The 15,921-nt window shown below is 34.2% G+C and overlaps 5 protein-coding genes across 6 annotated transcripts; 3 read left to right on the forward strand and 2 right to left on the reverse strand.

Moving 5' to 3' along the window:
• Window positions 1–283: 283 nt before the first annotated feature.
• SdhD (succinate dehydrogenase, subunit D) lies at window positions 284–1,687 on the forward strand. Its single transcript, XM_014357058.2, has 4 exons — window positions 284–466; window positions 565–704; window positions 767–957; window positions 1,046–1,687. Exons 1-4 carry the CDS (start codon window positions 412–414, stop codon window positions 1,233–1,235), a joined length of 576 nt encoding a protein of 191 aa, XP_014212544.1. The 5' UTR covers window positions 284–411; the 3' UTR covers window positions 1,236–1,687.
• On the reverse strand, window positions 1,386–5,501 carry LOC106642312 (uncharacterized). Of its 2 annotated transcripts, none has more exons than XM_014357060.2 (11): window positions 5,376–5,501; window positions 4,929–5,185; window positions 4,546–4,599; window positions 4,404–4,472; window positions 4,237–4,319; window positions 4,008–4,152; window positions 3,548–3,942; window positions 3,202–3,465; window positions 2,555–2,876; window positions 2,139–2,482; window positions 1,386–2,049 (listed from the first exon to the last, which is right to left on the reverse strand). In XM_014357060.2, exons 2-11 carry the CDS (start codon window positions 4,942–4,944, stop codon window positions 1,780–1,782), a joined length of 1,962 nt encoding a protein of 653 aa, XP_014212546.2. In that variant the 5' UTR covers window positions 4,945–5,185; window positions 5,376–5,501; the 3' UTR covers window positions 1,386–1,779. The 2 variants fall into 2 exon arrangements, with proteins under 2 accessions (XP_014212546.2, XP_089447493.1); XM_089591367.1 differs by lacking the exon at window positions 5,376–5,501 and adding an exon at window positions 5,269–5,341.
• Window positions 5,502–6,152: 651 nt separating this feature from the next.
• l(3)76BDm (trafficking protein particle complex subunit 8 homolog l(3)76BDm) lies at window positions 6,153–11,856 on the forward strand. The gene is made up of 10 exons (XM_014356934.2): window positions 6,153–6,868; window positions 6,964–7,405; window positions 7,483–7,728; window positions 7,802–8,317; window positions 8,490–9,009; window positions 9,088–9,273; window positions 9,349–10,092; window positions 10,197–10,359; window positions 10,434–11,496; window positions 11,579–11,856. Exons 1-10 carry the CDS (start codon window positions 6,712–6,714, stop codon window positions 11,853–11,855), a joined length of 4,314 nt encoding a protein of 1,437 aa, XP_014212420.2. The 5' UTR covers window positions 6,153–6,711; the 3' UTR covers window position 11,856.
• A 744-nt stretch (window positions 11,857–12,600) lies between these two features.
• Window positions 12,601–14,933, forward strand: LOC106642246 (adenosine 3'-phospho 5'-phosphosulfate transporter 1). The gene is made up of 7 exons (XM_014356956.2): window positions 12,601–12,831; window positions 12,926–13,137; window positions 13,249–13,460; window positions 13,555–13,930; window positions 14,025–14,236; window positions 14,307–14,432; window positions 14,514–14,933. Exons 1-7 carry the CDS (start codon window positions 12,800–12,802, stop codon window positions 14,685–14,687), a joined length of 1,344 nt encoding a protein of 447 aa, XP_014212442.2. The 5' UTR covers window positions 12,601–12,799; the 3' UTR covers window positions 14,688–14,933.
• Window positions 14,715–15,719, reverse strand: LOC106642247 (transmembrane protein 216). Its single transcript, XM_014356957.2, has one exon. It carries the CDS (start codon window positions 15,444–15,446, stop codon window positions 15,021–15,023), a length of 426 nt encoding a protein of 141 aa, XP_014212443.1. The 5' UTR covers window positions 15,447–15,719; the 3' UTR covers window positions 14,715–15,020.
• Window positions 15,720–15,921: the final 202 nt, after the last annotated feature.

A 15,921-nucleotide genomic window follows, 5' to 3' on the forward strand; every position in this document is an offset into this window, starting at 1 on the left:
AACACTTAGTTGTAAGCAGCGGTGGTCGATAAAACAGAGTCGAACCAATAAAGGATTCAAATTCGTATATTCTCCCAATTTTTATTGCCTTATTTATTTTTACTGTAGTATGCATTACGCAACATAAATGTTTGCGAATGAATGTACTTAACTTCTACTTCTACTACTTAGTAGATATATCTTTAAATCGTTTTACAAATTACATATACAAAGTTTTCAAACTGCAGGCGGCTTTACACTTTTGCCAACTTACGCGAATTATGAAACAAGTTTTCCCTATAGATTCGAGTCGCATCTATTCGTTCAGTTATTGACAGGTAAAAAATAAATGAAAACAAATTGATAAAGTCTCAGGATAAATTGACTTTCAATAAAAATACTTGGTAATTTCGTCCAAAGTTATCTACCAACATGTTAGCTAAAATCGCTAATCTTGCGGTTCTTAAAAATTTGACAGGATTGTCAAGTGAGTGTCTTTCATTTTTAGGTTGTTTTAAATCAATTACATAATTGTTTATTTCCACAAAAGAATTAATTAACAATAGCTTCTTGAGATTTTTGTAGGAACACTAACAAAGCCAGTTAATGTCAATGCCCTAAGATGCTATGCCACCGGATCTGTCTCATCAAGATGTTGGAACCAGTTAAATAGTTTACCAAAGCCAGTTGTTTCAAAAAATTGTCTTGTCCCACGTTCACCACAGGTTTGATAAGTTCCCCTGTTAATCTTAGGTTTTGTAAATGACGTATGTATACGTTTTACTAGTTGAGAGGAGTCATTGGCAGCAGCTTGGTACAATTAAGAAATCAAAGCACACATGGTGATCACGTTAATTTGTGGAAACTTGAGAGGGTGGTTTCAGCTTTATTTTTGCCACTACTTCCTCTTGCATTCATGCTTGAAAATCCTATTCTTGACAGTGTACTAGCTGTTGCTTCTGTGATACACGTTCATTGGTAATTATCAATTGATTCTATGACAAATGTTGGGACAATTAAGTTACTTATAAAAAACGCAATAAATAATTTTTGTCGTATTTTCAAGGGGTTTGGAGGCAATAATTATAGATTATGCAAGACCCTTAGTCGTTGGACCTGTTGTACCCAAGATTTTAATGGCAGCATTGTATCTTACATCTGCTCTTACTCTTGCTGGACTTATGGTACTCATTTACAATGGACCTGGCCTTTGCAAAGTCATTAAGCAGGGTTGGGCCATTGGGAAGGATAAGTAAGCTTGTTTGAAATAGAGGTACGATTTTAAAAATCAAGTTTATAATGAGACACATGAAATGTGTATTGAAAAATAAATTATCCTCACCAAAACTCTTATTTTACAAATAAATTTAATCACTTAAAAAATAGTTAAAATTTATACTTACATTTATTTCAACAGAATTATATTTGTATAATTTTCTAGTTTATTAAAATCCATTTATGTAGAGCAAAACTAGCATATTCAAAATATACGCAGTATTTCCGTTTTTAAGTGTACTTATTATATATTCTATAGTTTTAGAATAAAGTTGAAAACATAATTATCACTTTATTAAAAAGGCACTGTAAAATGTTATTAAAATAAATTTTTGTAATTTACTAACTGAATTGACAACCAACGCTTGATGTACGTGAATCTTTAACAAGTTGGAATATCAATCAAAAAGTAGGGAACAATCATTGATTGCAAATGGTTAGCCTCCAACATTTATAACATACTAAAGCTGTATGTTTATAATATTTCAACCAATCATTTTGTGAATTTATTTATGTTTTTCCATATCATTCGTCGTTTTCTTCTAACTTGATTTCTTCTGGTTTGTTATTTTTAGATACGTTAAGAACATGTGCAATAACTTCATCAACAGTTTGAGTTGTCAATAATGATTTAACATTTTCATCTTCTAGAACAGCATTGAATAAAATTCTAACATTCCCTCGTAATCTTTCTGGTAGCGACAAATCACTGTCAGCTGTAAGTGGCTCGTTACCACATCTTCGAATGACAGCTTCCAAAACATCTTGTAAAGGTGACTGTAGCCAACCAAATAGCTGTAACATACAAAATAAAACTGTCGTTAATAGTAACAATTTTTTTTATACATTTTTTTTTTTTTTAATTGTTTTCTCGCTGTATATACCTCTAATGTTTCTTTTTCTATAAGAATAGTCAATAATTCCGTAATAGCTTTTAATAATTCATCTGTTGACATGAGATTTGTTTCTCCAGATTTGGCTTTCTCAGCAGCATTGTAAGCAATGTTGAACATTTGTAACTGTAAATGTTTCTTTTCTGCTTCGCCTAATACATCCTCTAACAAATCCCTATGTTTAGCTCGTATATGTCTCATCAAACAATCCTGTCGAATAAACGCCCGTCCACATTCAGCGCAAGATTGCGGAGGCTCACGTCTGTGGGTATTCATATGGGCTTGCAAAGACGATTTAGCAGCAAAACATTTGCCACAAGTTCCGCACTTGTGAGCTAAAAACAACGAATAGTAGAGAAAAAAAAGTCTAACTAAAAAAGTAAAAATGATTGCTATTTGTAACTTACGTTTTATTCCAGCATGTAAATTAGAGTGCTTGGATAAATCTTCTTTACGCATAAAAGCCTTATCACAAACATCGCATTTAAATGGTGTAGCACCTTCATGAACGAATTTTTTGTGATTGGTTAACCGCCCTTTTCGATTAAATGCTTTTCCACAAATGTCGCAATAAAATCCATTTTCACCCGTGTGATGGAAAACATGAGCTCTCAGCTGAGCTGCTTGGATGAAGGATTTATTGCAGTATTGACAAACATGTGGTTTTTCTCCAGTGTGAGTTCTTTGATGACGATTTAGTGTTTCTCTTGCAGCAAACTTTTTTTGGCACTGTGTTACAAAAAAAAATCAAGATTTTTATGTGCATGTATTTCATAAAGAAAAAAAGTTTCACTAAAATAGTTATAAAAAAGCAGGTAAATAAAAAAAACTAATATTGGAAAGTTTAATTACAACAACAACAACAACTAACATCTCGATAAATACGAAAATTCAGTTGAAACAAAACATTCAAAATTTGACGTTTAAAATTTGTTTGAAACTTACAAATCCTATTCTTATATCCTGATTGTTTGCTTGGAATAATATTATTAAATAATTGTATGCATATTTTTTTTATTCCAATGGTTATAGAAAAATATATTAATATACTTACAAATTTGCATTCAAAAGGTTTTTCTCCAGTATGAGTTCTTCTGTGTTTTTTCATGGCTAGGGAAGATAAAAAAGATTTTGGACACAAATCACACTGCACTGGTCTTTCTCCTGTGTGCATACGTTCATGAACAATCAGCTGCTGATTTGTATAGAATTGTTTTGAACACATAGTGCAAGATTTTTTTTTCCTCTGAGGCATCCCTGCATGGGTCCTTAAATGTTCTCTCAAATTATCTTTGCGCGTGAATATTTTATTACAAACCTACAATTCACAAATATTTCTCATATATTTCAGATTAATGATTAAAATATAAATAAAGATATTTTCTAGACTCTGGTTGTACCTGACAACAAAAACTGTTACCGGTGTCCCCATGACAGCCAGATTGCTGCTTGTGACGGTTCAAGTGATAACTTCTTGAAAAATAAGTATCACATTTATCACACTTATATACTTTGCTAGTCTTTATATGTGTTGTATAACGATGTTTATCCAGAGTTTTTTTGCTCGAAAAAGTTGAATTGCAGTCTTTGCATGTATATGTGTCAGGCTCCCAATGAATAACTATAGTATGCCTTTCCAAAGAAGATGATTTTTTAAATGACATATCACAACTTGAGCATTTAAAAGGACCTCCCGAATGAGCTGTTTTCACATCTTCGGCACAACAATGGCATTCGCCTTCTTGTACAGGTTTTATTGTTACTTTTTTTTCCTTATTTTTGAAAGTTTGAGAATCTAAAAATCAATGTTAGGTAATTTTATTTTTCCTCAAATCAGTGCTCAAAATTTTAGATGTGTACCTGAAGGATTTGAATCTGTATTATAATTTGGATCGATATTGTCGTCATCTTCGTCTTCAGAATCATCATCTCCCATCCTACCTAATTCTAACAAATCGACATCATCATCTTCTTCTCTACATACTTCCAAGTGTTCTTTCAATAACTGTAAAGGAAGTATCCAAATGAATAAAACAAAATTACATATTTGCAGGGCAAGCATTTTTAAATTAATAAAAATTAATCTCACCTCGTCACTTGGAAAAACTCTGTGGCAAGTAACACACTCATACTCTTCAATAATTTGTATGATGTGTCCATTTTGTGCGAGTACTACGAAAAATTCAAGTTTTCATTAAACTGCTGCTTAGAAATAATTTTTGAATAAATGTTATAAAGGAGATTAATCAAACTCACCTTCGTCCGAGTTAATTATATCGGGTATAATAAAACTTTCACTATCATTCTCTTTGACAAAGATTTCATCTGCAAATATAATTTTACTGATTAACCATCCAAACAAATACACAACAGAACTATTAAAAAGTTTAAAACGCACCAGCGACATTGACGTCATCTTGCTGAAGGTAATTGGTTTCTACTTTAACAACTTCTGAAAAGGAAAAAAGAGATATCTGGTAATTGTAAACAACTGTAGTAAAACTGATGATGGTGATGATAATGATAGAAGTAATGACTATGGAAGTAGGATATATGCATGCTTTGTGAACAAGAAACAAAATAAATAAGTAGATACACACAACATGACAAGTAGGTAGGAACTATCACGGAGTCGGCGCAACAAGCGCAACAGGTAGTACACACCGAGTACCAATGATACTTGTGCATTAAAAGTTTTACCTACTTTACTTCATCGCCAAATTCGAAGCTCTCAAAAACACCAAGCGCATGTTATGTATACGTGTAAATTCAAGCTCTTACCTATAACTTCGCCCATTTGGAATCCTTAAAACGAGACTTGTAGGATGTTTTAAGAAAGTTGTCAACCAGCAGGGAGTTGCCAGCTGTTTTTACCTCCTGGATGCCAGTGTAAATGCTGGAAATGGTTGAGAATATAAACTGCTGATGGACCATTAATCGGTTAAGTACGTTGATTCACAGCCCGCACCCACAGGCCGTAAAGTGACTACTTAAGTAGAGGCCCTCTAATCTCTGGTTTACGTTAGTTTCTTTACTTTCTGCGGAACGAAACACAAAATATTAATCTTTATACTTTTATAGGTATGCTGCATCAGAACAGTATATGTATATGTATTATTACCATGATGTATATAGGAATGATGGGGGGTATTGGGTATACGTGAAGGACGATGGCTGCAGCAGTACCAGGGACTGCCCGGAAGAAGTAGGTATACTTGGTGTACTTACAGCTGTGTGCAGCAGGCAAGGGCAGCCACGCAGACAAAGTAGTAACAAAATGGCCTAAATGAAGGGGCCGAAGGCACACCTTTATGAGTGAGAGAGTGTCTCTCGTTGACGACGCTGACTGGCTAAGTGGCTAGTGGCTGATTGAGCATAAGGATCGAGCTGACTCCCACTTTACGTATAGCGTGAGCACATCTACTGACATCTAATGTCCAATGAGAAAATATTATTGGAGGATTTTGAAATAAGCGAGAGATAAGAGGGTATTTTTCTATTGGCTCATTTTATTAGTCATCATTTCAATTGGAGGATATGGATTCAATAATAATAATTCAACGACACATACATTTAGCATAATGTATAGTGTGTGTAATATGTACCAATTAAACAATATTTGTTGAATTTTGTTCATAAAAGTCTTGGATCATTATGCCCATGTAGATACAGGTGCACATTATTTATACTTACACTATTTTCTTACGCTTTCCTAAATATTAACCAACGAAATTGAACATGCGAGTGCGTTTTTTAACTTATACACTGCAGATATACATAAGTACTTTTTTAGCTGGTGATAATGTGGCTATGTGGCATTGGCATTATTGGCAATCGAATCGGAATTCAGCCGGTAAAATAGAAAGTTTTTTTTCACGTTCCGCAATCGTTTTGATAGATTTCTAGTCATTTGAAGTGATTTCGGAATACACCTAAGGTCCGAAACAAAAGGGGCAGATTCACAAGCGTTTACATATTTTTATTATTTTCGGAGCAAATAAGTATACACACGTAAACAAAAGTTACTGAAATTGTCTACACTTATACGAGATATCCGCAAAAATTTCGTTACAATTAAAGATAAGCAAGTTTTAATAGTTTAGTATTTTAGCGTATTATTAGGAAGTGAGGTAACTCAAGCATCAATTGGATCCATAAGGAGAAAAAATGAAATTAACCCCATTGAAATTGTTAGTTCAGTTCTATATTGACCGTATTTTTTCAATTAAGTCTGTGGATACGTGATTAGGTGTACTTGTTTACTTATACTTACAGCGTCAGTTACTTAGTTATGAAAACTGATATGTGATATGTGTAGAAGTTTCACGATCGAGACTAGCAAATTACAGTAGACTATGGATGGGCACCTCCTTTTTTAAAAGTCCATGATGCAACGTTGGCACCTCGTTATCTGCTACAATGATAGGACCTTATACCTCTCCAAGAAGATTAATACAGAACGAACCATACTCTTGTTGATGATGAAGCCAAATTGATTGACAAGAAGGCAAATCACTTCTTGAGAGAGCTTGCTTCAATCACGAGCATTTAAAAGTCGAGAAACATGGCCCAGTGCAAGCTCACTGCGAGAGAGTTTATTATCAACACCTTTGCGCCCCAGGTTGCAGCTACCTGCTCTCTGCACGCCGAAGCCACTTGTCAAAAGAATAATCTCTCTTTCATCGAGCTGCTCCAGCCGTTCTGCAAGCTCAATACCGAAGGTTACTTTATACCACATTTCTTTATTTTTTCTTCGCTGCTGTCTCTTATGACTCGTTCTTATATTCATATTCAAACTTTTAAACTTCCGTTTTAGGTCACATTAAAGATCCTCAAGGAACAGTAGTGTCAGTGCGCTCCTTACAAATCTCGGTCAAGGATGTCAATTTTTCTCCTCCAGAGCCAAACATAGCTAGAAAATTGTTAAATGAATCTGCCAGTTCGACTTACAATGAGCGCACAACAGTAGTCCGCACTGGTAGCATAGATCTCAATGTGCCAATGTCGGTACCTTGGTTCGAAGCTTGGAGGGATACTTTTCTCAATGTGCAGTTTCCAGCTGATCATGAATTTACAAAACATTTTTTGGCGTGCATGATTGTGGTCTCCACATCGGATGACAATCCGCTTGAAAAAATTCAACAAATGGCTACTCAGTTGAGCCTCAGTGTTCCTGGAAAATTACCAAAGTGGTTCAATAATAATGCTCTTAGATATTATATTTTGATTCATGATGCTCTTCAAGATGATAGAAAAAAGTAAGTTTTAAAAAAAGCCAATTTATTTTTATTATTTTTTTACTTAGTGAATTTGACTCCAACTGTTTCTTTTTCAGAGCTGAAGATGTTTTTACTGATATGAAAAATATTTATGGACCAAACAATTGTTTTTTCTTACCACTAAATTCAAGACAATTTACCAGCTCTGATGACAATACTCATCTTCCAGATCCATGGAGTCAGTTCTTAGTTAAGCATTCCGATTTATTGGTCAATAGTGATCAAGATAGCTCTCCTCGCACGCCTGCCGATACTTCAGGTGTGTCTTCCATGCCAAATGCAGTCAACATTGAACAAGAAAAGTTAGTATCACTATTTTTTGTATATTAATTTATTAATTAGTTTTTTATGTCATTAAAAAAAAAAATTGAATAGGTCAACTAGTCAAGCTGGGACACCAGTAGCTCCACGAAATTTTGGACTGCCCACTCCAGATAAAAGTGAAAATATAAGTATATCTTCAGGAATTTCTGATTCACAGTTACAACTGGAAGTTGGTCAGGATGTCATTGTCTCAAACGTAACGATGACAGTTCATCCGTTGAGTCCAGAAAACGAACTGCCTTTAAAATTTAGTAGTGTTAATAACTCAAAGTCTCTTTTAGATAGTAATTCACCCATGAATGTTAATGTTTGGGCAGATTCACCTGTCCATGTTAGTCCTCAACATGGTGCTAGACTTTCTACTGAAGATCTTGAGAGACTCAAGACTATGATATCTGAATTTTGTTTGAAGAGTCTATTCCCTTACGTTGAGAGGCAAATTGCTCTACTCAATGATCTCATTTCAAATAAAAAAGGTGTTAGTAGGTCTCTTTTTAGTGCTACAAAAAGGTGGTTTGGAACCACTAAACCTGGAATTCCTGGATCAGTTCCTGCTAATGCTGTAATGTAAGTTGACACTCTTTATTCCAAATGTTTCTCAGTCTAAAGCAAACCAAATAATAGAATTAATATTGATTCGAACCAACATATAAAATAATTAATATTGTATACATAAAAGTAATTACATGTGTGGGTTGTGTAAACTCTTATAACAATTTTTGACGCGTAATTATTTCAGATACACAACAGAATCACCCGAACTGCAATTACGTCGTCTAGGCGATCTCTGCTTCATGTTTGGTCATTATTCGCTCGCATATCAAGCATATCACAACGCTAAACGGGATTTTGCGGCAGATCAAGCATGGGTTTATTACGCAGGTGCACTAGAAATGGCTGCATTAAGTGCTTTCATGATGGATGAAATGATTAGAAAAACAATCGAGTACATGGATGATTCTATTACAACTTACCTAAATACTTGTAAAATGCCTCAGTTTGCTACAAGGGCGACACTCCTTAGTGCAGAGTGTCTGAAAAATCGAGGGCTGTATGGAGAAGCGGCCAAACAATTAATACGAATGACGAGCGAGGATTCTGATTTACGATCGGCATTGTTACTTGAACAAGCAGCGTACTGCTTTATCTCTCCAAAAATGGTGAGAAAATATGCTTTTCACGCCGTTTTAGCTGGCCACAGATTTTCTAAAGCTGGGCAGAAAAAACATTCCTTACGCTGCTACAGGCAAGCTTATCAAGTAAGTGATAAATATTTACAGAAGATGAAAATAACTTGTTAAGCTTTCCCTGACTTGGATACTGTTGATTATTCTCAGGTGTACAATAATAAGGGCTGGTCCTTAGCTGAAGATCATATTCATTTTACCATTGGCAGACAGGCCGCTTCTTTGAAACAACTCACAGATGCTATAACTGTCTTTGAAAAACTGTTAAATGCCTCCAGTAAACAGCCAGCTCTTCAACAGGCAGCTTTTTTACGAGAATTTTTGTACATACACGACGTGAGTGTATCTTTCAAATGATTCGATCATTGCAACTTTTTTTCGTATAATTTAACACTTTAATGTATTTCACAGTTGTTGGTGCAAGAATCAAAGACATCCCCAACTAACTTTCCACTTTTGCCTTTGCCATTAGTTGAAGATAATCAAATCAAAGTATTATTGGGACCTGTTTTAAGACCAGGCAATAATATTGAATTAGTAAGTCAAATATTATCGTTCAGTCAAGATGCGGATGACGTGCGATGGTCGAAATTGGAAGAAATTCTACTTTCCAAAGCTCAAGGAACCATGCCAATGATTTTCAAACCAACGGTCACGATTTACACCAACACCAGTAACAATTCAGCCCAACCAAATGCTGTTATAAAGGAACCAATCTACTTGTGCATAACGTTATCCAATCCTCTGTTGATCCCTTTGCCTCTTTCAAACTTGAAATTACTTTGGTCTTTTGATGACAATGGCACTGTTGTTAATAACGAAAATTCTCCTGAATCTGAAGAAAATCTTGCCAACACTTTAAAAATCGATTCAGTCATTCTTCAACCTGCGTCAAAACAAACGATTGTTCTGTCAGTAAGACCCTTGAAAATTGGGCAGATGAAGATTTTGGGGATTTGTTATAATTTATTGAATCCAGTTCAAGCGCAAGTTGACCAAGTAAACTCGAGTCCATCATCTTTTGTTTGCGGGAAACGTTTGTTCGAAATCCAAGGACAGAAGTTGAAAAATGTCAAAGAAAAGTCTGGCGTGTCATTGTATGGAGTAGATCAACGACTTGACATCAATATCGTCGATGAAGCACCTTTCATGCAGGTAAGAAAATGAACAAATTTGTATTGAAGCATAAACACACGTGACTTTAAAAAAAATTTCGTTAATAATCCTTCCTTTTCTTGGATACTATGTTTCCATTCTAGATTACGTTTTCAAGCCTTTCACCCGAAATGTTGTGCGGTGAGCTTCAATGTATGGATGTAACGATAAAAAATGTCGGAAATGCTCCATTGAAAAATGTTTATGTAGGATCTACCAACCCAAAATTATTTACACTGTCTATTGAAGAGCAAGAGTTCAAAAAAGGTACTTCCGTGGTTTGTTATTATTTTGATTTAAAAAACCTTTAATTTCATACAAACGTATGATTTTGTTTGCAGGAGAAACTAAAAGAATGGATGAGCTTGTTACCAAAATTAATTTGCCTGCCGAAAAAAATGACGTTCTGCTTGTTGGCGATTCCTTTAAAATGACGCTTTGGGTTTGTGCGCCCCACGAAAAGGGAAACCACAGACTAGATTTATTATTTTATTATGAAAATTTGCAACAGACATGCATACCAAAGTACAGACTGAGCCGTCACAGTTGGCATTTAACGGTTTTAGATTCTATCCAGTCGAGTGCTATTGCTCGCAGAAGTGCCACAAACAATGATAATTTTTCCTTGATAAATCTGATCATCGATATAAAAAATTCCAATCAAGTGCACGATCCGTTTATGAATGAAATTGAACTAACAAACATGGTTTTCCAAAGTGATACCTGGATATTGTCGAAATCAACAGACGTTTGGACAGACGTGAAAGTACAGCCCCAGGAGATGATACACTTTTTACTGAAACTTTGCCGAAAAGCAAGCGATGGCGTGAACTTGTCCGAGATTCTTCTGTCAAAAACCAACGATTCTAAAACCGCCAATGATATACCTTATGCAAATTTCATTAAGAAACGGCATATCAGACCATTGGATGACAACGATGCCCAAAACGACAGTCAGCAGTCTCGATCGAAAGTGAAAAATGATCCTACCTTTTCGGCCTTGAAATTGGACTCGACGATAGTACTCAGGTGGCGAGCCAAAGTTACCGAGGGTGGAACGGTCGTGCGCAACGCAATCGGCCAGAATTACATAGATCTGCAATACTTGAATAAAGCTTACAACCATCCGACCGAGAAGCAGATAGAACCGATCGAATATTCCGGGCGTCTAAAGATTTTCGGACCGGACGTCGTTATTCCGGATTCGCAGACACTTTCGAGGAAAAATTGCTACTCGGAGTTAGAGTATCAAAAGAATTTGATATGGTACCAGTTGAAACACTCGAAAGAAGTGTCTCACGATTTCTCGCGCAGTCGGATATGTGTTCTGCGAGTCACAATGCGCATGCAGAATAACTCTCAATCCCTCGTCCATGTAAAAGTTGATACAATCGGAACGAGCAGGTTGGCATATTTGTTTAATTTTCCATGAGTTTTTTTATGTGTACTGATATACTATATTATCGAAAACTTTTTTTCGTTCTAGTCAAAATATTTTACCAAACATCAAAACACAACTCTACTCTCCACAAGCTTCAACATCATTCCGTTATGCTGGTCAAACTACATTTAAGTGTCAATTAGAAGCGTATGGGCAACGGGAGATTGAGCTTCAAGCTATTCTTCCTACTTCAGGAACTTACAATTTATCATCCAGATTGGAAATCTCTGCTAGAGCTGAAAGCAAACTCGAATACGTTTTGCAGAAGTGGAGGACGGAAAGCGTATGCATTATTAGTAATGTGAAACAGTTGATAGTTTGAATGAGAAATTTTTTTTTTATATTTTAATATATATATATTTTTACTCAAACACATTTGTAGAATATGTAAATATTACTATATAGCATATTTTTTGTTAGAAAAACGAAATATTTATTGCTATTATACGTAATGTTAAAAAATCAAGAAACTTGTATAAAGTATGTAGTGTGTGGTGCCTTAAAAACCATACGGAATTTTAATATAATAGTTTTAATTTTTAATTGTCAGTGGGTTACAATGAGCCGGGTGCTTTTATTGTTTAGTCATTATAAATGTAAGCAACAGTATCCTATCAAAAAGTTGTCTGTGGATGAGAGAACGTTTAAAAGAAAAATAATCTTGAGCTGCACAGTTAGTATACCAACTATTAAATGATTATTGTGCGGTCAAAGAAAAGGGTTTCTTGAGTGTAAATATTTAATAAAAACTTATTGTGTATAAAAGCAATCGATTATGTAAATATAAACATATTAAAAAATATTTTTGTCGTTTCTCGTTTAAAAAAATTATTTTCCAATTTAAATTCCAATCTATAGGTCTAACTGCTGCACGCACGGTAATTATTGGACATAATTATATTTTTATAAAGATTTATCCGTAAACGTAAATATTAAAGATTAAGTGGGTCATGTAGTTGTTAATTAAAGTGTTCCAAGAAAATTTGTATTATACATTCAATATACTTAGTTTTTATGTCAGCTACCGTACCTACTTTACCTATTCGCGTGATTCGCGCGCACAACAGTCAAACTCTCCGAGAAATATCAACAATTCGAGACCCACTTACGGTGTGTCTTTGGCCCTGTGATGGCACAACATAATTCAGTTCTATGATTTGTTCAATAAAATGCTCAATAAAAGAGTTATTCTTTTATTCATTAATCAATAGCTGTTAAAGATTTCCAGAGCCTAGACACAGCTAGTTCCGTAGGCTAACCTCAACTATGGGCAATTATGCGGGTGATTTTATAATTTGGTAAAAACATACCGTTAATTGTTTACGTATTAATATACATATAAAAATAAAAATGATCACTCTTATGTGACTTCGTCTTTATTTTCTTTCACAGCCTCATAGTTTTGTTTTCACTATGCATCATATACAGTACGACGCATATAATCAAATCTTTCATTGGAAGTGGAGAAAATATAATTAGTTCACAAACTTATTACAGTTGGATCATTAGATTTTGTTTAAATTTTTGTGGCTATGCCACTGTGTTGTTACCAGGATACCTCATTTTCAAGTATGTTAGAAGAAGTAAATACTTCCAAAGGAGAGGTGAGTATTGTTCAAGGTTCATTAGTCGCAATTAAATTTTTGTTTCATGACAGAAAAATACGTTGTTTATTAACAATCATTTATGATCGTGAATTATTTTCTTTTCAATAGGCAAAGGATGCCTGCCCAGACTAGTCCATTCTTGTTTTGTGGGAAGTGGAGATCAAGGATTGCTTGATTCTTCACACTATTCACCCACACCAACTAATAGTCACTCGCAGCGAACTTTTCTTCAAGATTCATTATTACTGATTCATTGCTTTTTGGGACTGCAAGTTAGTTATTTGACATGGGGCTACTTGCAGGAAAAAATCATGACTCAGGTAACTTTATCATAGCAGTCAATTTGTTTTTGCTGATATTCTGTAATGGATCGAATGAATTGCAAAATCATTTGTTCAATTATCTTTATTTCAGAAATATGATGATGGAAGTGGTAACACAAGTCATTTTAAAGACTCTCAATTTCTAGTCTTTATAAATAGAGTGCTTGCAGTTTTCATATCTGCAGTCTGTTTATTAATCATCAGACAACCGCCTCACACAATTCCGCTGTACAAATACGCGTTTTGTTCGTTCTCTAATGTCTTGAGTAGTTGGTGCCAATATGAAGCTCTCAAGTACGTAAGTTTTCCAACTCAGGTGTTAGCTAAGGCTTCAAAAATTATTCCTGTCATGATCATGGGAAAAATTGTATCTCGTGCAAAGTATGAATACTACGAATACGTAACAGCTGTGCTGATTTCCATTGGAATGATGATGTTTATGTTGGGTAGCACTGATCATAAAAATGGTACAATGCTTGTTATTTGACATAACTTAAAAACTATATTTCCAAACACTTTCCAGTGGATGCATGATAGGATAATTTTTAATTAAATCTTTAGATGGTGCTACCACATTTTCTGGAGTGATACTTTTGGGTGCTTACATGACATTGGACAGCTTTACGAGCAATTGGCAAAATGCCTTGTTCAATGATTACGGTGTTACTAGTTTGCAAATGATGTGCGCTGTTAATTTATTTTCTTGTTTGCTGACAGCAACTTCATTGTTTCAACAATCTAGCTTATGGTATTCTTTAGCCTTCATAACAACGGTAAAAGCAATTAAACCAAACTTTTTTTAAACCTTAAATAAAATAAACTAACAACATTTTTGTTTTCCAGTACCCTCACTTTATATTGGATTGTATTTTAATTTCTGTATTCTCTACAACGGGACAATTGTACATATTTTATACAATTTCGAATTTTGGAGCTGTTACATTCATCATAATGATGACGGTACGCCAGGTAAGATAATTTTCGTATTGAATTTTTTGATCATGTTCTTATTTAACAAAAATAAGATGACTATATCAACAATACTCGTAGGGGTTTGCGATCCTTTTATCGTGTTTGCTGTATCATCACTACATTACACCACTAGGTATACTTGGAATATTTTTAGTATTTTTGGCAGTGTTCCTACGTATATATTGCAATAATAGATTGCGCTCTATTAAGAAACGACGTGCTGAGGCTATTAGCATAAAAAACAAATCGTAACTAATCATATTTTCAGAAAGATATTTATTTTCTACTGTACATGTTGTAAATACATAACTTAGGGAAAAAAAATCTCACACTTGATATTTTAAGCACGAAATAGGAACAGAACAAATTTCATTTCATTAAAACTAAGTAAATAATCAAGTAAAAGATTTAATTTTTAAATAATAATTATAACGATGATTATGATATACATTTGATCATAATGACAAACATGCTTTTGATAATAAATAATGAATATGCCACAATGAACTTTTGTGCGTTAAAATCTTTGGTATATGTGTATATATAAAATCTTTGGTATAAAAGGTGACATGTCTCCAAAAATATTTAGCCTTCTGGTGCAGGACGTCTAAAAACCGCCACAAGGAACATTATTGCGACTATGAGTTCTGATATTAGCAAGACCATTTGTATACCACACAATATCTGCTCCAACCTTAAGGTTCTGTCTTGCCAAAATAGAAAATAAAGAGTAGCTAGGCTACTAGGCACATTGAGAGCTAGGCCCAATAAAAAAGGCAAACCATGGTCCAACAAATTTCCTTTTCTGCCTAGATAAATTCTAATTCCTTCTGTGGTAATTAAAAATAGCAATAGTGCAAATTCCATTGAAACTGTACCAAAACTTGATGGGAAATTGTAAGCCTTTACACATTTCATGCAGAATTCACAAGTTGAAAACATTCCAAAGTAGAACATATTCAAGTACAAAAGTACTTGGTATAATAAAGAGAGCATAACTGCTGAAGACATTGTGGTATTGTACTTTTATTTTATTCGACAAGTAGGTACGTAGTTTAGCTTATAACTTCTCTTGCTGTCCCCTAATGGTTACTAAGCAATATTTGTTATTGTTTTACACTTATTTTACCAATGCTAAAGTATAACTACTGATCCTGTTTTCTTGTACTTGAACACTTTCTTCAGACTTCTTTTGAAACTGTGAATAAAAAAATAATACTAAACTAAAAAAGAAAAATTTATAATTAAAAAAATTTCACTTCTTTTTTTTCATTTATATCAGGTTTTCTCGTCTCTGTCAGAAACCGAAAATTTTTTAGGTCAGGTTAAAGTGGGTATAAAGTAAAGCGCCAACAGAGTGAGTTCAAAAATACTTACTGAATTTACGATGTCAAAAAAAAAAAAAAAAAAAGTAATAAAGGTAACCATGTAATTTTTTTTCGCAAGTAAGTGATAAATAAATATATTTTTGCTCCGGTATATCTAA

Source organism: Copidosoma floridanum, unplaced genomic scaffold (genome assembly GCF_036245765.1).
Source record: "Copidosoma floridanum isolate Cflo_tuat_1 unplaced genomic scaffold, Cflo_Japanese_pri ptg000013l, whole genome shotgun sequence".
NCBI classification, from domain to species: domain Eukaryota; kingdom Metazoa; phylum Arthropoda; class Insecta; order Hymenoptera; family Encyrtidae; genus Copidosoma; species Copidosoma floridanum.